Raw genomic sequence first — 23570 nt, forward strand, 5'->3', positions numbered from 1 at the left:
TCATTATATCTTTATTTATTAATACATTTGTTTTACAAGCTAATTTTGATTTTACGATATACTTAGATTTGAAAAGAACAAATTTTACTCATTTTCGGAGATTTTCGTACTCTTTCGATTACTTCCTATATTTCCCAACATGCTCGTATAAATGTGGGCTTCTATTCGGGAGAACGCTATCGATATTTGTTACATTTTGATTTGGCTCAGAAATTTGTATATCTAATTTTGATGGATTTTCGATATACCGTTCGTTGTTAACCTGCGAAACCCGTTTCTTCCCCGACACAGCAACGGTTTCTAAAACCTTTGACGAGTTCCTTATAAATAAACGCGTTTTACAAACTACTAAAACAACTATAATAATCATTAGGAATAAAATCAGGGTCGTCAGAGCACCTACGATCCATCCCAACTTTTCATCTACAACATTGAATTGAAAACAAAATTATATCTATTTTTTTTTTTTTTTTTTCAAAGTTTGATAGCATAACGAAATCTAATAATACTCACCGCCAAGACTATTTAATAGAACAACTGTTGCGCTTCCTATCTCTTCGTCAGTGTCTGGAACAGTAAATTTGCACATCCAATTCCCTAAATCTGAATGATCTGGTTTGAATTCCAAGGTACATACGCCTGTATGATAATCCATCTGTACGTTGTGTCTAAAAAATCAAAGAAAAAAAGAGAGATAAAATTTAGGAAGTTCTCAGCTTGGACAATGCTGAATTAAGAAGAAAAGTTACCTTCTCGTTTCACTGATATTCTGAAAAATATGAGTTTTCGGCGCGTGGATCCAGTGGCATTGGACTTTCGATAGCACAGTTTCTACTTTGCACGAAAGAGTGGTCATTTGATGGGGCACAGCCCACAATGCCACAGTCACTGGTTCTAAAAATCATCAATCTTTTCTGTAATCAGTACTTTGTTTCGTCGATTCGTTTCTAGCCCAATCACCGAAAGCGTTGATGTCTCTCCTTCGGTAGTGCAGATTCTTCCAGGATCGAACATATATCAACGCGTGTGCATTAAGTGTTCACACCGTGCACAAGCAAATTTCACGTGACATATTTTTTGTTAGGGTACAATATGTGAAAAATGTGTCGATGTGTCGAAGATGTTCGTTGTGTAACGTGTGTTCACATATGGCAAAGACTATGATACTTAAAATGATTCATTAATGGTACACAATTTATTATACATGTATACATATATTTTCAAAAATATCATTCATTCGGATAGGACGTCTTAAGTTTATTTCGATGGTATATGTATAGCGTACATATGTTAGTATCAAAGGCGATGGGAATGAGAAAGACCGCAATGACGTTTTCGTATTATCATTTATTTAAAGAAATGGTTTACAATGCCGGAGAGACTGATACTCAAGCGCGCATGGAAACGTACGACGATCCACCGATCACATCCCGGTGTAGATTTCTGTATTGTTCACGTTGGGAACTTAACAGTAACTCAATGGCACACGAAGGTATTAATTAGCTTCGAACGAAAGCGTTCTACGTTTGATTATTGCACGCGATGTGTATCGTGTTCCCTATGAATATCCGGGACTTGTCTTCGAACGACAACGTCGCAATTAGAATTCCTTCTTTAATATTGATATCATTTGCTGATATTATTTTTGTGCCTCTAGTAATTACAGTGATTCAAACGTAATAATTATCCTTTCGTAGTGACGGCCGGTCGACCGACGGCAACGACAATGCTACATTATTCGAAACGAAGGTGAACATCTCAAACGGGACGCTTAACAGTAAGAATTGTCTACTTAGAGTTAATTTTAGCATGTAATTGAATATAATGAGTATGTAGAAAGTGCGTATCGTATTATTTCTAATAAAAAAAAAAAAAAACCTGTTTGATCGTGGAGTTTTCGTAATGTCATCGGTACGTTGACTTCTCGTTTAGCAACACGTTGGCCACGGTTCGGCTAACTTGATTCGTTAACGGCCCCGTGACGAGTCTAATCGTTATTAGCACACTGGAGTCTCTTAAACGACCTACTTCGCTTAACAAATAAATATTCGTAGCCTTAAACATTAAAATTTCTACGCGTAGTCTTTTTAAATAGTTACTAGCTAATGCGTCTCAGATCTAACGTTACGCGTGAGAACGAACGAAGAGCACGAACGCTTTTTCCCTGGTTACTCTCTTACAGCAGGGCAATTTGTGGAATTGTTCTGCTGTTCGTCAAAACGTCTCGAATTAATTAGCAACGCTTTGAAAAAACTTTCGAATCCATCGTTTTATCAAAGAAGTAAAAAAAAAAAAAAAAAGAAAAAACAAAGGAAAATAAAAATGAAAAGAGAACAGAACAGGAGAAACAATCTCGAATCGATGGATCGTAAGTCGGCAAACTTCATTGGCGAGCGTTTGTTCAAAGCACTTTCCCTGACTTTCGACAATAAATAATACGAGAAATGACAATAAACGTAGCCAGAATGCTCGCGAAAAGGCTTACACACGCAATACGGTTTCGCGTACTTACTAACGCGGCTACTAACTATGCTAAATGCGAAATCATTTGAGCGTAGACCTGCCGTTGAGCATATAAATAAGAAAGGGTGAATGACATTGAGTGATAGATGTTATTTAACGAGTAAGGTGCGCTTCTTAAGCGTGCCATCGATGGGGATAAAAAGAAACATTACGCTTGAAATACAGTTTAGTGAGCACAGAGACATATTGCATGGTATGCTTGACAAATAAGATAGAGAATTTAATGGCGCGGATGAAATAATTGTTATTAATGGAACGATCTTGCTGGATATATTATTTAGCGTTCCTTTTAACGATACATGTGTCCTATAAGGAAATCGGACAGCATTATTAATCGCTCATTAATTGCCAGGCTTCGATTAGCCCCGAGGCATAACGATCTAATAAATCCTCGTGAAGATTTACCAAGGAATTGCGAGGGAAACAATAATGGATGCGACCGAAACAACGATAAATTAGGACGATCTAATGCTAATCGATGCAAATGCGATATGTGCGGTAACGGTACGCTAGGTAACGAGCAAGGAATCTTATTGTTCGTTGCAAACGTAACAGTGGATTCCTTACAAGAATCGAGGAAAGAAAATGCTAAATCGAATATGATAATCTCATTTAAATAAAAATTGCAGACCGAACAAACGGATATACTTTTTTCTTTTTTATATGTCTACCTCTTTTACAATATATACGTGATTGATGACTAAATCATAAGTCATCAAGAGAAGTAGACATCATCTATGAGACTCGAAACATCGTACAGATTCCATCACCACCGCGATGCCTTCACCCACAACAGTCTTCGGAGAACTTAGACGCGATCAATTCCTCGTCTACGGTACTAAGATTGATGATCGATCATTATTTTCGTTCTTTCTACGAATTCCTTTAATCGTGCCCGCGCGGCTTTCAATTGTATATTCTAAGACTTTGCGATACATAGTACAATAGCGCGATCGATTTTTCTCGATGCTTTGAAAGCTAGTCACTGTCCCTTTTTTTCTACGTGTTTTCCCAGTGACGATCTTCCAAACGATATCGATCAGAAATACTAATGTCCGTTACACGATACATCGTGTATACATTGCAGAGGATGAGTCACTTAATTAGAATATCCGGAAAAACGACTCCCGAATGCCGGAAAAATAACGTCGAAGTCCCCTTCCTTATCCATATTCGTTATTTTCATATATCTACATGTTTAAAAAAAAACTGACTGCAAGAGGAATATCAAGTTTAGTTTCGTGCAATCTTTGTCTAACGCAACGAAGCAAAATGAGATGAATAATATGCAAAGATGATCATCAGTATACGGTCACAACGATCGTTAATATCGTGGTTTCATAAGAGATGAATCTCGGCGATGATCGTCACTGATTTTCTCCCGAGAAAGAACGTCATCGTTCTTTGTATAAACAACAAAGAACCGACCTTTCTTGGCAATATATGCGACCTTTACGTCCACTCGTTTACAGCCTCGAAAAGCAAATTACACGATTGTGCCGAGGTGAAAAGTTTCGCTCGACGCCATTATCCGGAAACTCGATTATTTTTCTACAACTTCTTCGTATTTCAAGTTCGAGTTGATCGACTCATCCGTAATTTGCTAATATATACACAATATACGTTGATGCTGTACACTCCTGAGGATCTATGGCCGATCCACGACCACGCCTTGAAGTTGTTGCGAATATCGCGAGGCGACCAGAGATCCATGGATCTATGATCGATTGCTCTTTGTACACCCTCACCCGTGAAAGGAAAGGAATGTCGCGAATCCGTCTCAAGATTCTATGATACCTGGTTCCAGAAGACTCAGCTTGGCCGGAGGTGCATCCGTGTAGTTCTGTTTGCCACGTACCCTGGCGCCACAGGTCCACAATCCTTCCTGTTCCGCGAGTGCGTGCGTCAGCCTGACGCTGCAGTCCCTGGCCTCGCTTCCGGCCGCCGGAAATTGCTTTACCACTACCGTGGTATTCGAGTTTACCGGGGTCAGGGACCATCGACACTGTTCCACGGCCGACGAAGTCACACAATGCAGGAAGACGCTACCTCCAGCTGATATTTGGATGTCTTGAGACAGCTCCGAGAACTTCACTTCGTCTGAAAATTAAATATAATAGTGATATTTTATTATACGGACCCCATAATCTTTGGTAAAATTCAATACAAATCCATAGAGATGCATTAGGCACGGAGTTAGTACCGAGCTACGTAATATAAATATCGAGAATATGGTAATACGATGCAAAATATAACGTAATAAAAATGAAAAACGAGCGAACGATGGAAATGTCCAGGTAATAATTAGATTGCTGATAGATCTCTGTGTATTTATGGGGTATTTGCATATAATATGCAAAGTACAGTACTCCTTATCTAAAGTATAAATTTACATTAACATCTGTTGTTTAGTAGCAAGAAGGTTAAAACGATAGAAGGTGGAAACAAGAAGGACGTTGACGAAAATAAAAATACCTTGCTCGTATACGGTGAGCTTGACGAATGGCGAGGTCAGCATCGTGTTGAGGGAACTGATCGACACCTGACAAGCCCACTGACCCTGTTTTTCGGCGTATACTCGCGGCAACGTGAGCGAACAGTCTCTACCAAGGTCGCCATTGCTTGGGTATTCCTGAGCGACGATTTCTGGCTCGTTTCCGTGAAGTGATTTCCAGGTCCACGTACACTTTTCCACGCGGCTGCTCGTTACGCATTTCAACGTGGCCTCCGTACCAATCGGCACGGAAGTGTCCGACGGCATTTCAACGAAGTTGACTTTGGCTGGAACATCGATCGAGATAAATTGATCGATTAAATCTACGTTATGGTAGATAAACGTGCGAAGAAGTTTGTGCATTGCTCGTTAATTTTCGCGTTCGTTAATTTTCTAACAATATTGGTCTGCGAAAAATTATATATATTTCTAGGATTTCTTGATTTTTTATATTTTACAGAGAACCAGGTGGTATTCATACCCGTAGGTAGGAGGCTAACAGTCGCAGGTGGCGCTTCGTGAAGAATTCCATGCGGTGACAGTCGAACGCCACACGTCCACAATCCTTCCTCCTCGTACAGGACGTTCTTGAATCTCACCGAACAATCATGATCCGCGTCTTTGTTGGGATTGAATTTCTTAACTAACAAAGGTGCCTGACTCGAGTTGGATGCCCTCCAGGACCATTCACATTGTACCACTGGCTTGTTCACCAGACATCTGAGGAGCACCGATTCACCAGGCGCTACTTGGATTCCTCTGGATAATTGTACGAATTCAACTGCGAAAGAAAATTAAGAAACAACGATTTATCGTTACGATATCGAAGAGAATCCTTTAAAGATATCGTTAGAAGATGATAAAAAGAATTCGGATCTCTTACCTTCCGAAATGAGAAATCGAATGGGATTCGACTGCGTGAACGATGAATTCGGATCGATTCTGCCGCCACACGTCCAGTATCCTTCTTGCTCGGGCAGCACGTTCTTGAATTTAATACTACAATCGGTGCTGTCGTTGCCGAAAGCTGGAAATCGCTTCACCTCGAGGTTCCACGGCTGCGATTGGTTTAACTGCCTCCAGGACCATTGACATTCACGGACAGATGCTTTCATCTGGCACATTATTTGCGCCGAGGATCCTGCTGGTACTTCCACGACGTTATCGAGCTTCGCAAACACGATCAGAGGATCTGGACATTTATAAATATCAACGTTCATCTTGCTGTTTCTTACTTTCTTCCTCTTTAATTATTTTCTAACGAATAAATTTTCAGATTCAGGAAATATAACGTAATTGGACGTCGAATTAGAAGGATAAGAAGAGACAATCGACATTCCATACTCTGGTGCTCATTAACGATGCTCAGCTTAGCAGGTTCCGTGCTGGTGAAAGGATCATTCGTGGAAGTTCTCGCGGCGCAGCTCCAGTATCCGGTCTGCTCGTGCTTCGTACTTGAGAATCTTACGGAACAGTCGTTGCTATTGTTCCCGAAGGCAGGAAATTGTCGTACCGGCAGCGGATTGGTAGTCGGCGTGGTTGTCGTCTGAATCACCGAGACCGTGGTGGCTATAAATTATAAGAGAACTTCGATAAATACACCGTACACGAGTGCCGTGGAAAATAACAGAGCTTTATCGAAAGTTTGACTCACGGGCGTTCGTCATAATCGAGACAAATAAAAAATTGTATTATCGATTGTTTTATTCGTAAAGACGAGATATACTTGGAATCGATCGAGCATAAATTTATTCTATCATACTTAAGAAGTTTCAACTTGAAGTATTCGCGACATTGTGATTAGAGCGCGGATTCTTATGCATTTATGCTAAATTTAAAGCTTGTAAAAATCCACAGAATCCGTATAATATATAAAAATATATAAGATATCGGAAGTGGAGTACTCGTCGTAATTTGTAGTACACGAAACAAATTATTCTATAGATTCCATCTCTCTGGTTTCCTTCATGAAAGTACGAAATTGCATAAAAATTCGCAAATGAATAAGAAAATTTCATGGATTTAATGGATTTGTCTTTTAATATGAAAATGTATCTAAGGTAACTAACTGGTCGCTGGTGTTTCGCTGATATCCGGAAGTGGCAGGTGAACCGGTGGTAAAGGTTGCCAGGACCACTGGCACTCGGCCACAGGATTAGCGGTTCTGCATGCTAGAAGAACGGACGAGCCGAGTTCCGTTTCCGTGTGCTCCGGAACGTTCACGAATAGCACGGGACTCGGTGGCGCCTTCGTTCCTGGCAAGATATCGTCCATCGAGTGACCCTGAATTTCGGGATCCATAGAAATCGGGCCGATCGTGGTAGCATTGATCGTTGTAGCGTCATTAGACTCTTCTGGTACAGGTACGCCTATCAACAGATCGTCACGATGGAATTCGAGATTAAAAATGAAATTCCGAATTTCGCGAGACTTGGTACGGTAACTTGAAGATGTTTAAAGTTCGTTCGGTAAGATCGTGGAAAAAGGAAAGTCGCATATTAAAATGGCTCGTTTGAACATTGCCTCATAGGTTGCGTGTTCGAGAATTCCAGAAATATTTGAAATACCGCCACATGTGTCGATAATGCGATCACGTTCCTTTAAATTACCAACTGGTCTCGCATTCGAAAATTTCTCAAGATATCATCCAGTGGAAGAGTCGATAGAATAATATTATTACGGTTTAATTAATCATTTTAGGTAGTGTTATCTGCAAGGTCTCGATAATGTCTGTTGTATTCTTTGCGTTATTTATAAAAACCGAGCCTAGAGGTTTTTATCGTTTAAAGTCGATGAACTTGTTGTTCGATACTTGGTGGTTAAATTTTTGCCAGTTTTGAGAAACCAGAAAAATCGAACAGGCTCCGTGTTCCAACGAAGAGTCACATCGTGATCCAAAGGAACTCGGTTGAACATATATATATATATGTAGGACACATCGGGCAGGAAGCTACGACAGTCACGTAGACAATCGCCTTGCGTCGCGCGTCTGTCGCCATGTGCAAATAGAACCAGGGACGGATCGATAATAAAATATTTGTTAAAAGGGGGAACCACGAAGAATTAGCGTCGTAAAACTCGGCTCGATACACTGTGTCCAGAATACGAAATCGACCGTTCTGTAACACAAGTCCTACAATCTCATTGGCAATCAAATCGAATTTCGATAATTCCTTCTTTCCCATTTCTACCACTTTCTTTTCGATTTTCACTGGAAGTTTCACTTCCACGCATCAATCTTATCTTCCTAGTTATCACAGTATCGTTGTGGATCTTCTAATTAACGAGCGAACTCTCATTAAAAAGTTGCCTCGACAGCAGAATCGCACACGTAAAAACTTGATAGAACCATCTCGAAATAGCCCGTATCGTTAATTGTATCGAAAGTCGGCCGTTTTTGTTCGGCGAACGATCACGGTCAAATTTCTCTGAATGAAAGAGCCACCGTGTGCACCGTTCCACACTTTCTACGTGGCCACGGTATGTAATACGCGTCCGTGCCGAACTTGGTCCTTGGTATTGTCTCGTTACGTTCGCCATGTGGCGAAGCTCGTCCTCAAGACGAGCAAAGCTGGTCGCTGACACTGGAAGGTCGTTTCCCACTTTACATTGACATACTCATGGCTGGTAACTGGTAATATAATTTCACTGCATTCAAGGTGTATAAACTTTGGAATTTATAGTAGACACGTAGAGTAGTCGTGTTGATTATATCGTTGATGACGACGATGGTTCCAATGGTTTACATACATACACAGTGTATACATTTTAATAGCTACTATTCCGCACTCCTTGATCCAAAAGTTTCTATCTACCAGTAGAAAATTGGAGAATTTTTATCATTTTCTTTCTTTTTCTTTGTAGCATCGTTGTTTCTCTTCGTTCGATTAAAAATATTTAGCCATTATTCTGTAACAGCCTGCGCGATATAATTTTACACAGGAGGCAAAAAGATACGTCAAATATTTTAACGTAATATCTTGAACGAAAAGAAGACGGTATCGTGCAGCGTATTTACAAAGAGTTTATAAATAATTAACGAAAACTCGACAGAATCGGATTGCTTCAGAAACGTAGAAAATATTCTACGTATAGATATTGCTTAATGTTAATAGTAATATCTATCGCAGGAATATTAGAGCTGTAATTTGTAATTAGAGATATACGCGGAATGTTAGACGGTAGTAAACGGAATATCTGAGATTTTCGTCGAAGAACTTTCTCTCGAAATAACAGTGATTTTCATACAATATGTTTATTAAGCCATCGCTTCCTCGTTTCTTTCAAGTATTTAGCACTATTTTATGCGTTTTAAATTATTATTCGAAACTGTGACGTGGCTAATCCGCATCCTTCGTCATTTGACTTTGCTGCAGTGGACTGTGGGAATTGTTACATAAGGTGGTATAGCGTGTGTAGGTGTTACCATCTGATATAATCATATATAAAAACCTAGTTAAGTAGTTAAATCCAACATAGTTCGTTTCGAACAACTTCGTCAATTACTTATTTAATTCGTTGAACGACTATTGTAAGTCTGTCGTTGGACGGAACAGAGAAATTTGATTATCGTGAATCGCTTTAGCAGACACATTCGTCAAGGATATGAGAAAACTGGATAAACTTTGAAAGGAAAGAGCGAAGAAGAAAAGAAAGAACGGACACGATCGTGCAGCATCTAAGTCACGCCGTGTTCATTCAGCCAGTCCAAGGCCACCGTTTACTTTCTTCGTACTTTCTTACTTTCTTCATCGCGTCCTTGGTATTCCGCCACGTAATTTTCGACCGTTGCCCGCCGCGATTCATCGAGGTCCCTTTAATTTTAAATACATTAACAAACAAAATATTCTCCACATCACCTACACCGTCAAATATCAACGCATCTGGTTACGCTTATTGGAAAACTCTAACAATTTTCACTCGCATTTGGTATTTTATGTCGTAAAGAACATAATACGGAAGGTTTTAAGAATCTCAATTTAATCGAGCATTTCAGTCACGTCTTACGAATATCATCTGATTAGTTTCATATTTAATCAAGTTATAGCTTCGTACTTTACGACGATAAGTTTTCGTGCGTCAAAAGAATATATAATGAATTTCTCGTAATAACGAACGCAAAATACCGTTCTGTAACTTACATCGCCATGATTCTTGGCCAATTAAACGACGCTAATGAAATAACAGACTTGTAATAAAATAAGCAGAAAATTACGCGTTGAGATACATTAAATACAAATGGGTATCCTGATATTTATGGTCAGCAGTGAACGTAACGTTCCTTCCATTAATATCATTCGCCAGTTTTACCATACGATACGACTGTTTTGTAGATCGATTAATGATTTAACGGCCGATTAGCCGCGGCTGATAACCTTGCCGATTAAAACATCGGCATTTCGAGATTTCGTGCTGGCCCAGGTACGCGTCCCGGATGTATCTTCGCAGGTCTCGCCGTGACTAATTCCACGACAATGGAATCCCATCCCAAGATTATCGACCGTAAGACAAGGCCAGCCGTTTCTTGTGGCGAGGAGTGGCCGCGAGAGAAGCGAAGAACGGAGAAAAACGAGGATTCGACCAAGTCGAAGAGGATATCGTTCCGTAATTAAGAACGAGCCGATGGACGCGCAACCACGGTCGTCAACCTTACATCGATGTCTCCGGGAGGACAATTAGAGACACCGGTCGATTTCTTTTCCCACGTAGACGACGTTGTGAAACTCAAAATACGTGCGCTGGGCGTTGCCTTTTTGCAAGATCTACATCGCCATAACCATAGAAATTTCGTTCGTCCACTAAGATATAATACTAAGAGTAATGAAAATATAAATGAGAGAACGAAGATGGTGTGGAAGGGCTGGCGATCGAACGATGAGTCAGAAGGATTGAATTTTGGAAAGTATTTTAGAAAATACTAGTTATATTTATGGTAGACTGGTATGCCAGCAACGTTCTTCAAGAACGTATATTTTAAGAGAACGCAAAAGTTTGACTTGCTGGAATGTTTGGTTAGTATTTTTCGTCAATATGTACCTACTTACGAACGAGAAAAATGTATATTTGCGCCGGGATTTCAAGAAACTATTCTTCGAGGAACGCGTGTAGATAATCGTTCGGTGTAATTTAAAATGGTCCCGGCAAACTTCCAAACGATTATCAACTTTTGACGCGCATACTTTTCAAACGAACTACTTGTTTCTTAACTGTGAAATTGCCATGTAATTACCCTCTGCGAAAATGAACATATGTATTCACGATCAATTTCTTTAACATTATTAACCTATATCTCATGCTTTCTGCTCGTATACCGATTTCTGTCACATATAGGGCATGCAAATATTATACGGTAGAACTTTGATTATCGCTATTGCAATTACGACGCACAACGAGTGGATATCAACTATTTCAAAGTATTCTAAGATCAATATTATAAAGATTAATAGCTTTTAAACGAAAACGAGACACTCCTTTTCAGTTTCTACTGTTGCTCATCGATTTTTCTTAGAAGGAATCGCAATTGAATCTTTCGTTAATCGAAGTTCCAATTACTGTGTTAATCGGTATTGTTATAATCGAAATTCTATCGATCTCTGCCGAGTTTTTCTCGTTACTAACCGAAACCACTCGTGGTTCTATTTTTTCCCCGAAGAATCTTCTTTTTATAAATTATTAAAATCGGAAAATACGTGTTTGCGATTACAGAAGCGTAATTGACGCAAAACTGGCTAGTTGTCAACGGAACCGAGTGATTTTGCTCTTTCAGAAAGCTCGCAACGTGTCTTATCAGCACGCGTAATTCAACGCACAAGATGAAACGACGTAGTTATACGCTATCACGGTCGTAAAGAGTGGAAAAAGAACGGCTCTAAACTATTCCTGTATTCCTTTCACGTTCCTTCTTTTAGCCGGCTAACGAGCACCAGTGACGTCAGTTTCATTTTCAAGAAACCTTTTCCATTCCCGATGACTTTGAACCGGGATGACGAGGAAGAAATGCTGTTCGAGGAAACGATTGCCATAGCCAGGTTTCCCAGAAAGGTTTCGACCGCGTTCCCAAATCGATGACAACAGGATCGAAGGAGAAAGCTTCTCGACAGTTGCCGAGATAAAAATTGCACGAAAGTTTGTTTCAAAGAAGGATGATTTTAATGATAAACGAGGATGCTTCTGTTCGTTCGACGAATCTTCCCGAGTTTCCTCGTGTTGTAGAGCTGTACGTTAATGCGATGGGATCTCGATTAACCGCGGCTTAATCGACGCCGAGGCAGACCGGTTAAATCGAGACTCGCGGCTATCGAGTTACTTTAATCTATTTTATGTATGCCTCTTTTCACGTATCGTTTATGCATTGTACAGAGATTATACGTGAAGTTTCTCTGAAAAGTTCAAAGCCCTGTTGCTGCTTATATTAAATCTTCGTTATTTCCTTGTCCAAATGAGACGATTCGCGAACGAAGATGGATGATTTCTAAGCGAACAAGGAATTAATCGAAGTGGGTCAAGAAAATACGATAAATCTTCGTTGACTGAAGTTACTTCTTATAGAAGTAAACTCGTGTTTTCTGTAAATCGTTTCTTTTAATCGATTCTATCTATTGTCTCGGGATCTCGGGATGATGTCTCTTGAGAAATATTACAAAATCAGCACAAGCAGTGCATGTGTTCGATCGATCTATCGAGGTATGTAACTCGAGATATGAGAACGATCGACGATCGTTTATTTCATTGCGATCGGAGCGTTGTCCTTGGCCAGGATTAACCCCGCAATTTATCGAACCTCGTTTCCGTTTCTTCATACGACGCAGTAGTTGGTCACGGTGGTACCAAAAGAAAAATGTTGGTCCCGTAACGAACTCCTTTGGTTCTGCTGTTTTAAGAAGCTGAGCAAACGAAACGTGAAAGTACGAGTCGATAAAAATTTCGTTACCAATTGGTAACGCTGTTTTCGCGGTGCTCGAGATTTCTACATCTTCGATGAAGCCACGTCTCACGGTAAGGAAGCAAAAGGAAGAAGGAAAAGTATATAGAATTCTTTAAAGAGCCCAAGGAGCATCTTGCACGCTACAAAAATTAGAGATTGGGAAGGTTCGATCGTCGCTCTTTTGACACCTTCGGATGGTTACTGTGCGCGAAACAACGAGTTGCTGGATATTGTTGCGAGCCGCAGCTGCTAAGAATTATCGCAAATTGTAGTCTTTAGGAAAATATCAAAAAATATGAAAACGGTATTCGTTGAGGCAATGTTACAGGAATTGAAAAATCGAAAATACTAAGAAGAATTGAATTCATGATACAACTGGATTAACATTAATCACATTGTTCGACGTTTAAGAAACCAATACGTAAATCGTATTACGTGATGAGAGAAAATGAAGATCGTCGAATAGATGGAAATAGACGAGCGTTACGTAAAATCGGAGGAAAGAAGATAGTTAGACGAGAGCGAAACGAACGTGTCCATGGAACGCATAAAATTCAGTGGTGTGGATCGTAACGCAGGATCGTACGATAGTTCCCATGCAGGTTCCTACCCTTCCCCACGTGTTTGCATTCCAGAGCGATGTTTCACTAAATGCACGCATTGCATCGAGTTTAACCACCCTCCGCAGAAGAACCAGTTCTTTCGGCTCGTGAGCACGCCGCTCCCTGGCCATGCCGCGAATGCTTTACGAGAACGCGTGTGCAGAGAAAAACGATCGGTAAAAAAATCACCACTGAAATTCCGGGATATCGAATTTTATTAATGTCCCACGATCAATATTACGGGCGCAATAATTGACAATCATTTGTACTCGCAAAAATGTTTCACCTTATCGTACTGTTACGCGTTACACGTTTTCGTTTTATATTTTCCATATTTTGAATATCTTTGATATTTTTGGTATTTTCCGCTTTCGTTATTTACATTCTCCATCATATTTATTTTCTTTTTAAAAGTTTGATACGCGGTCGATTTCATCGTTGCATCGAATACATTATCATTAATTGTTAAGTGTTTTTACGTGACTCGATAATTATACGAAGAGTACATATTTCTGACGAGCAAGCTAACGAATTCCTTTTTCTTCGGATGATTCACGGTGCATGGTCCAAGATCGTCTCGAATTCTTCACGCTCGATCGCTTCGATTCGTATCGCTACCAGCAACGAACCGTAGTCGAGATGTAAACGTCTTCACGGCAACTTGGTAACTGTGTTATTGGAAATTTCAATCCCACTCACTTCGATTCCTTCTTACCTCATATGTAACGTTTCCCTGTAATTCTGTCATCGTTCTGTCGTAACGTTCTAACCAACAATCTCTTATAAAACAATACACGATGAAAAGAATTCACGCGTTTGTACAAAAATAAACTGGTTGCATACATTTGTACGCTGATCTCTCTCTTAATAAACATGTACGATCGACATGAATGAATACCTGGCACAACAATTGTTCTACAAATTGATTCAAGTTCACATACTAGAGCGACTTCCATAAGTCAGGGAACAGGGTCAACTATGACGTACATTATACTGCCCGGAATAATTAGAAGATCCTCTATCCAAATTAAGTAACCAACGTTTAAGAACCACCTCATACTACACCGATAACCAAATAAAAAGCTTCGCACAGCGTATATACTTCATTCAGATATTTCATTCACTTTTGCAATATCATTTGCAATCTCTTCCCAATATTAGCGTTCACTATAATACGCAAGATATCCCACGTAGATAAATGGAGTCGTAACTTCAAAGTAACAAAAGTTAGAAAAAAATTAAACGCTCGTGGGTGGCGTATGATCGTTTAATAATTTCAAAGTCATTTCTACTCTTTAAAAGTCAACTATATATACATTTATACGTCGATATTACTAGTGTTTTCTTTATTCTCTACACGGAAATACTAAGGTGCTTATAGCTGAGAATATTTGCTTTAAAGGATGCATTAGCTTTAATTGTATCGCATTGAATTTATGAAAAATAAGCAAAACGAACGTACGTGTATTTTGCGTTCTTATAGTTCGCCGTATAATCTGAAGTCACAATTTGATTGAAACATTTTGCAGAATTCAATAGCGCGGTTCTGACTTTAAGTATTCAATCCTGGAATCCTTTCAAAAATGGAAAATCGTCTCGCGTGGACATAGTCGATTACAATTACTTTCCTAATCCCGCTGAAATCATCCAATGCAGCTCGCAACAGCTGCAAGAGCGGACGATTTGCAGCGGTGCGCGATGCGATGATCAGCGTCTCGCTCTGATTACGCGGGTAAGTGAGCGCGCTCGTTTGAGATCGCGATGATTTCGCCTGAGTTTCGCGACAGGCGAAAATCGTTCGACGCTTGTTATTCCAATGGGACACGAGACGCGCTCTACGAAAGTGAATCGAACCTGTTAACACAGATTTTCGCGTGGCTCGGACAGCTGCGTGGCGCACGTGCCTCGTTTTTAATGAAACGGAATCGTCGCGAGCGCCACGAATGTGGAAAGAGAAACGGGCATCCCGAAACGCGGCAACGGAGAATCACCTTGAGAGCTGGTTTCACTGCCAAGGTGGCAGTGCTCAAGAAACGGTTTCCACGCAGTTTTGGTCAGTTCTTTCTTTCTGGGATATCGAATTGTGGTCGACGTTTTGTTCGGTCGAGGGATTTCGGGTAATTTAGGCTGTGTGTCAGAATGAATGCATTTGCAAGCGAGATGGTCTGTGGCGTGGAAAATATTTCCTTTCAGATCTTATTGTTAGTCATTGTTCGGTATAGAATAGGACTCTGGTTTGTTCGAGCTTCGTTCGTTGGAATAAAATTTGTTTCTTGAGTAAATGAACTGCCGCCAAATTGAATCCACTTGCCTAAACCCGACCTCTGTTATATGAATTTACTCGAACATCGTATAATTAACTATATTATAGAATTGTTCGAACGAGAAATATCAGATAGTGGAGAGAATCAATGAATTCGAGGATGAGGACGAGGCATTATCGCGAACTTATTGTTTCTGCGACTTGAAATATATCCATTCGAGTTTCTACTCTAGTTAGTACAGTCATTTGACTCTAAGTCACTTGAATTCAAGTAATATGACCACTTTACGCGAGCTTTCAAATACCGTGAAAGCGGATCACATGAAAACGTTACGATGTTGCCAGAAGATTCTTAATGATTCAAACGGAAATGGAGAGACAAGTTGGAATAAAAATATATGTGAATCGAATGAAATTCGACAGTTGGATCGATAATAAAATATTACGTATCACCGACAGTAAGTATTTATGCCCTCGCGTTGGTCATTTCGAATGCAACCTCTGTGATGGCACTTAAAGGTTACGAGGCCCTTGTCAAGGTTGAGGCCTTTGAAGTCGTAAAAAATAATGGCTCCTAGCATATTAATTCGTTCATGTCGGCCAATCGATATTATTACGCTATCCGTAATATAGATTCACGATAAATTCTTATTGTCACATGACAGATCGTAATTCATTGTAGCTAGATTGTTAATTCGCAGACATCGATAATTTACAGACTTTCTCGGTAGAAAATTGTCGCGCAAATTTTTATTCACCGGTAAGCCAGCCAACGATGAATACGCACGAAACTATTTAATCTTATACAAACATTTGCGTCACGCGATCTGTTTTTAAAACTATCATTACGCCGAAGTAAAACGCGTATTATTTATATATAGACAGAATGATCGCTAATAAGACTCAACGATGTTTCAGTAATAAAGTTTAGATTCGTAGAAAATTACGCGTATAATTTATTGAAATTTCTCTAAAATCCAATTTCTTGAATTTAAATTCCAACAAATAAATTTATTCCTCTCTTCTGTCAGAAACGAACGATTTATGTTATATCCCGATTACGATAACTTCAACGTTAACGCATTGTCGACGATATTCTGTAAAATAAATTTTATCCAAATTTCCGCATTTTTTTGCAACACAAATCACGTCGAATAAAATGGAAGACGTTGACTCACGTCTCCCATTCTCAACGTTTACGAAAGTAGAAACGTCGAACCACGTCTCTCGTCAAGAATTTGTTAACAACGATTCACGATGACAATAGGAACATAAATAGAAACGGAATCCTGATCGGTACTCACCATTGCACGTAATGATCAAGCACAGCAGGACCAGCCAGATCGTCATTTTGGAGAACACGGAGGACGTCATCTCCGGCACCGCATTTATCACCGTGCGTCCTTGAAGGAGGATCGAAGCCCCGTGTTTCGCAGGAGCGATCGAGCGCGTCGTTATACACGTGTACTGTCGTCGAAGAATATGGTCGCGTGCGATTTGTACCCGCACGACGATGACGCATGTAAAACCCCCTCCGTGTCACCGTTTTACGACCGTGTAAACCACTCTTCCGACGTAACAACGTCTTCGACTTCTACCCTACGCTTCTATCTTCTGCTCGATAAATTGTTCCTCCACCTTCCTTCAAATCGAACGAGATCTCGAGTTCTCGTAATTTGATTTCTTGCCGCTCTTCGACACTGACCGCCTAGATTTTCACGATTCAGCGATCTGCCACTGGAAGTCTTGCTTTCGTTCTCTCCTTAATCCTGTTGTCCTTCTCTAGATCGAAGAACGAAGGATTCTATTAACGTTGGAAAAATCGAAGATCAAAGAACTAAGGATCGACGTAGGAAAGGATGGAAGTTCGAACGAGGAAGGACTCTAACATTGGAAAAGATGGAAGAACGAAGGATTCCGTCGACGTTGGAAAAGGAGATTCCTGGTAGGAACGCGGTCCAGGAAGAATCGATAGAGATCGCGTCGATAACCGGAAGGATGGCCGTTTGTACTCGTGAAAAGTACTTGACCTTCGTGGATCGCATGGAAGGAAACGGCGCCGAGAGCACTGGAGAAACCGGTGTAACTCGAGGTAGCTAGGAAATTTTTGTCGGGCTAACTGGCTGCTGAGGTTGGCTCGCTAATTTATGACGTAGTTCCGTTATTGCAACGTGACGTTGATTCGTACGCAGAAACCTCCAGCTGACCCCGAGATAACCGTGATTTATTGTTCCTACCGATTCGTGAATGGAAACGAACGTGACGTCGATACGACCATCTTTTACGCGGATCGTAAATCGTCCAGTCGAACTGTCGATCGTGCGACACGTTTCCCGAGGCTCGCAGTGGCTCTTTAACGAGTCTCTTTTTCTTTCTTTTTTTTCCTTTCGAAACGTATCAGTAAAATAATAGGAAATTAAATGTCGCAGCAATAATTTAAAATCGTGTCGTTATTGGTTGGATACGTTCTTAGAGTTTTCTCTTTCGAGGAATTATCTTGTGGTTACAGCTGGAAGAACGTTTCTATAAATAACGTACGTGCAATGTCGATTATTATTAGTGAAAATAATAACACACGAGATAATTGGCGTTGATCGGTTGAACTCTACCACGTGTATGATTTATGAAGGCAGAATGGTTTCAGAAGCATCGAAAAATTGCGTTGCAATGTACGATATATCGTAGAAAAACCGAGCGTGTTCAAAAAACTAGAACGACTGGAACGCTGCTCGCGGCGATCGTTTTAGATATCCAGCAACGTTGACTCATGTCTTAGACGAGGCAGGAATAAAAAACAACGTCTGAGTGTCGATCAATGAACGTCTACGATCGACGATCTATGCCAGGTCGAGAACGAGGTGAACGAACAGAGCGTTTCAAACTATTTATATCATAATCGTGTCGCGAAACCGAGAAAAATGGGTTCGTCGAAAAAGAGCGTTACTTTTCCTTGGAAAATCGAACGGCGATGATTCACGATCATTGTAAACGATGTTGAAATTTATAAATTAATCATACGCACGTCACTAGAAAGAAAAATCGTAGTAGTTGAAAAGAGATGGAGAATAGCACGCGGCTTAGTGCCTCGACCGATTACGCTTCCAATATGTCAAAGTTACTCGAGCATGAAGTAACGCCGCGTCGTCGAGCATGTGTCGCGGCAATTACCATATAATGGGGCGCAGGGAATCGCGAAATAATCGGCCCCCGCTGAAAATAAGGATTTAAGAAAGCGGCCAGGCCAGCCTAGCGATCGAGCGAGCGAACGAGCGAGCGCACCCGTATTTCCTTGAACTTTCCGCGAACGCGAGTAACGGAATCGGTCGGGTGATTCACCGAGCCTACGAAAATATCGAAACTCCGCCCGGAGCGAAACAACGAAAATTACGAGACGGCGGAACGAATTCGTCGCGATTTCCCGCGGGCCGCTTGTTGGCGCGCTCCTGATCACGCATCGTGTTCAGAAGCATCCTACGCAAATAGAAAGGCAAAAAGTCGGCGAATATTTCGAAAGTCAGACGAAAGAGCGTGTTCGTGTCGCGAATATATCGCTTTCCCTCCGAATTGTTCGGATTTCACACGAAAGAATCACACGAGATACACGCACTCTCTGATCGATCTCGATCGAGATCTTCCGTTTTGTCACTACGTTTCTCCCTTGCTCTCGTTCGAGGTTCACCAGTAGCGCGCCACCAATCCTTCTCGTACACCAAATTCACACGGGATCTACTCACTGTCACTCGATGGATACCCCTTCTTCCGAGAGAGTACCCTCACTGTGCCCGAATCACTCGTTCAAGAGTCCTCGACGTGGACGCACGGGTGAAACGCGTGTGGGGACCGGTCGATCGGTTCGCTCCAGACCTTCCCAATTCCGATCGCGCCACAGACAGTCTATATAGTCGCGTGCGTTTGTGTGCGTGCGGATAAGAGAAAGAAGGAGAAAGAGAAATAGAATTCCGATCGTTCTCGTCCAGTCAGCTTCGTGGCACCTGTGTGACTCACTATCCCGCGAAACGCTCGTACGTATTATCCTTGGCGCGAGTCGCGACGTGGAAAACGGCCGATCGTCGGTATCACCGAGTGTATCGAACGACCAAAGAGAATATGTACAGAGGGAAACGCCGGGAATCCCCTGCGACTGTATACGGTCGCGTGCTCAACGGTGAGCGCCGTGAGCCGACTGCAACAACTGCAGACGCTAGGACGGATGATGGTCGCCGGTCGGCGTCGTTGTCGTTGTCGTTGTCGGGTATATCGGTGTCGAGCCCGTCGTATATGCGCCTCCGACTTCGAAACGCGCAAGTGGGGGTCCAATGTTACCAGGGTACGCAACGACGCCAGGGGCCCCTACCAGAGGCCGCCGCCGAGACTCGTCACCCGTAACTCCACCTTCCACCTCCCACCTGACTCAGCCGCTCACGGGGAAACGTTCAGGGCTCCCTGCCGTGATCAGGTGTATCCGGGGAATTGTTTCGACGCACCCTTTCGCCGGCGACGCTGTTCTCGCCAAGGGACCGTCGCGTCGTCGGGGATTGGAATGTTGCAGCATCCGTCGTGGAGCAGGGTTTTGCGTCTCTGCCGTCCTCCGGTACCATGGAACTCCATTTATCCGAACTTGTCGGCAGACGGTTTATACAACTGGAGTTCGTATAATAGCAGTTCACCCATTTCCTTCGCTAGCTACCTGTTAGTTTTCGTTCATTAGGTAGGAGCTCGGCTTCGGTTAATTAGGCAGGCAAATTTCGTCCCAATAAATGGAATTCTACGATATCGCTTTCGTTGATGAAAGAGCTACTTTCTATGAAAGAGGTGCAACTCCGTTTGCACGAATTTGTTGAAAGTGGAGTTGATCTGGTAGACTCGTACGTAGAAGCGTCTGCGAGAAAGAGAATTTAGATGCATTTAGGTATTCGTCGATTGTCGTTGGTTTGGTTCGAAGATTTCAAGTATCCTTCGCGACGAACTGTATAGGTCTGTTTAAAATCAATCGGTTGTCCAGGGACGTTGAGGAGCAAAGGGTTACGTCTGACGTCAATTAGAGTCACGGAAGCGGCTTTGAATAGGCAATTAATTTCGGATATCTATGTATAGAACCTTTGTAACCAAGCAATACCAACATAGCTCGGTATACCTACGTAATTATGTTAGTAGCTTGTAAAGCGAACAGTGATCGGCGCTCTTTCTTGCGTTCGAAGAACGGTGATTGTGCTGTTCGGAAGCCATATCGATCAACTCTATAAATAAACATTTAGGATTTACCATTACTTACATCATTTTCTTGGGATGACTGAACTCATGGAAGCAAGTCATTTATCTCCAGAGAATCGAATATCCACCATGTACCTACTTATGCGAAGGAATAAAGAAATAAATAAAAACTGCAGCTGCGTCAGTTTGGCTTCTGCGAGGTCGAATCACGCTATCGTGACCGATCGTTGGCCAAAAGTTCGATTTTCTGTCGGCGAAACTATGTTCGTGGACTGTTTCAGTGGGTCGTGCGGCAATTAACAGTCGTATTTCCTAAATACATCGGCGAATCGGTAAGGAGTTCAGGTACCAACGAATGACACTTGTAAATGGCCACGATAGCGCAGCAACGACAGGCTCGGATGGTTGCAAAGTGATACGCGCTGGTACCGGAACCCGCGAAATGAATAGTCCGCATAATTACACGCGGTTACCTCTGCTCCAGGTCGATATTTCCATCCGAGTTATCGGTGTCATCGGACACGAGGCATTTATCGCGGCGATTCGCGAACGTGTACGCGTAACGTCGTAACGCGTCGATGACAATCGATACGACATACATTTTACCTCGGTGTGCAATTCGACCATGACCTCGAAACAATTGTTCCATTCTTTCGATACGATCTACCGCCATCGCTGCGTCGCGTCGTTATTTGGTGTCGTTTCAAAACATGGAAAAGAAGGTGACCAGCCGAGATCCTAACATTGACCTAGTCGTCGAACTATAGTAGTATAAATCCAATGGATAAATCATAATCGGACTACTTTACTTACTTATCTACTATAATTAAGTTAACCGCGTGTATGTTTGAAATCTTCCGTAATACGTTTCAAGTTGCTCCGATAGAATTCGAGACAACGTTTATATAATAGGATTTCGCTTCCAGATGAGTGGATTCAATCGGCAGAATTTCGTTTGATTGGACAGTGACTAAAATCTCGTTCGAGCAATGGAGTTTTACTGTAGCGTCACTTTCCATTTGCCTTCGATCGAGTACGTGGATTCAATTTTTGCGCTATTAGCTAGTTCTCCAAAAATGCCCACGCAGTCCGGAGAACATCGAATAGCGTTGAAGAAATCGTCAGATATAATACAATTATTTTTCGATTGATTTTTTTGGAACATCGATAAATATAGGTATATAGTTTATTATTAATTAATTTCGTTGGAATTATCCTGTATCACATAACGGTAGATTTTATCCGTAATGATCGATCAGTTGCTAATATTCTTGCTAATTCGATCACATCATTGGTACTCGCGTAAAACTTCAAGCAGGAAGAGAAAAAAAGTAGAATAAAATTGAGAAGCTGATCAATCGAAAACCGGTATGACGTGTTTCTCGATCTAGCTTGCTAGATTCGCCGTTTATGAATGAAAGAACCTTATAGGTTCCGCCTGTTTTCCTCTTTCTCTCCAGCGCAGGATATTTCGGGGTCGAGTGAGTAATAAGCCGATGATTAATTTTGTCATTCCCATTGAGCAACATCGATCGCGAGCCAGAGAGATTACCTGGCAGTGGTTTCTTCGCTCAAGGAAAACACGACCAGTGGCGCTTGTCGCTTTAAACAGAACTACATGTTATTTGAAAGATTATGGCAGGCGACGTATCTTCGTCATGAGTGAGTTTTGATACTTGCGGTTTACGTCAGTCCTGTCTCATCTTCGACAATGAGAATGCAGCTGCACCTGTACGCAGCTATAATCATGGTATTTGCACACTCGGTGACCTTGTAGGTATCCGTATCGCTCTACGGAGCCTTGAACTTGCACGCTAAAGAATCTGGTACGAACATGGAAGAAGATCGAGTCGATCCACTTGCTTCTCGTGTCTTCGTTCTCAACGAAACGCGGTTAGTTGCTAGATTTTCGATGTTTAACGATCATCCTTTTATAGATTACGTAATTCTATCAAAGTATCGTATGAGTTTCTCAGGAGCTAACATGACACCAGACATAGGATAACTGTGAAAAAATAACTGGCTTGCTTTCGTAAATTTATTTACGGTAAAAACACGACATAATTAACGACGAATTGCAAGACAAATTTCAAAAAAAATAACTTCTCCCTGTTATTCGACTTTCGAGTCGATCGACGTGTCTTCCGAGTGACGCGTATCGTTCTTTCGTATTTCTTTCTTACGTAATTTTTTCCCGCAGACAATGACATTAATCGACGATAAAAAGAACGATCCATTGAATTTATCTCACTGGAACGGAAAAGTGATCGACTGGAGAAAATTCTAACATTATTGTTAATTATTCGCTGATGGAGAAAACAGCAGAAAGAAGAAACCTTCGGATGCACAACCCTCTCGCGTGTCTTAAAACCGACCGACATCACGCTCTTTTTACCGATAACCATTAACATGGCTCTCGAACGTGAAATTACACTGCGAGTTCAACCTTCTCGCAAGGTTAAGCGCAAAATCGTCTGACGGGCGGCGGGATTCTTCTACTTGTCCGGCGGTTGCATCGCTGCTGCTCGAAGGCGATTATCCGTAATGGCGTTT

The 23570-nt window shown here is 41.5% G+C and overlaps 1 protein-coding gene across 1 annotated transcript; it reads right to left on the minus strand.

Moving 5' to 3' along the window:
• On the minus strand, positions 1 to 20068 carry LOC117237401. The gene is made up of 11 exons (XM_033501324.1): positions 19541 to 20068; positions 17111 to 17588; positions 7087 to 7386; positions 6362 to 6586; positions 5901 to 6209; positions 5499 to 5798; positions 4999 to 5304; positions 4321 to 4623; positions 750 to 894; positions 514 to 668; positions 1 to 423 (listed from the first exon to the last, which is right to left on the minus strand). Exons 2-11 carry the CDS (start codon positions 17178 to 17180, stop codon positions 119 to 121), a joined length of 2418 nt encoding a protein of 805 aa, XP_033357215.1. The 5' UTR covers positions 17181 to 17588; positions 19541 to 20068; the 3' UTR covers positions 1 to 118.
• Positions 20069 to 23570: the final 3502 nt, after the last annotated feature.

Source organism: Bombus vosnesenskii, unplaced genomic scaffold, assembly GCF_011952255.1.
Source record: "Bombus vosnesenskii isolate JDL3184/JDL3185 unplaced genomic scaffold, Bvos_JDL3184-5_v1.1 scf7180000013264, whole genome shotgun sequence".
Classification (NCBI taxonomy): domain Eukaryota; kingdom Metazoa; phylum Arthropoda; class Insecta; order Hymenoptera; family Apidae; genus Bombus; species Bombus vosnesenskii.

Bases quoted from the DNA above. Each gene is read 5' to 3' on its own strand.
- LOC117237401 (XM_033501324.1), bottom strand. From the start codon at position 17,180: ATGACGTCCTCCGTGTTCTCCAAAATGACGATCTGGCTGGTCCTGCTG. The intron at 5,305-5,498 runs GTATGAATACCA...TCGATGTTCCAG, and splicing joins TGTTAGCCTCCTACCTACGG to CCAAAGTCAACTTCGTTGAA. The intron at 669-749 runs GTAACTTTTCTT...TTGATTTTTTAG, and splicing joins AATATCAGTGAAACGAGAAG to ACACAACGTACAGATGGATT.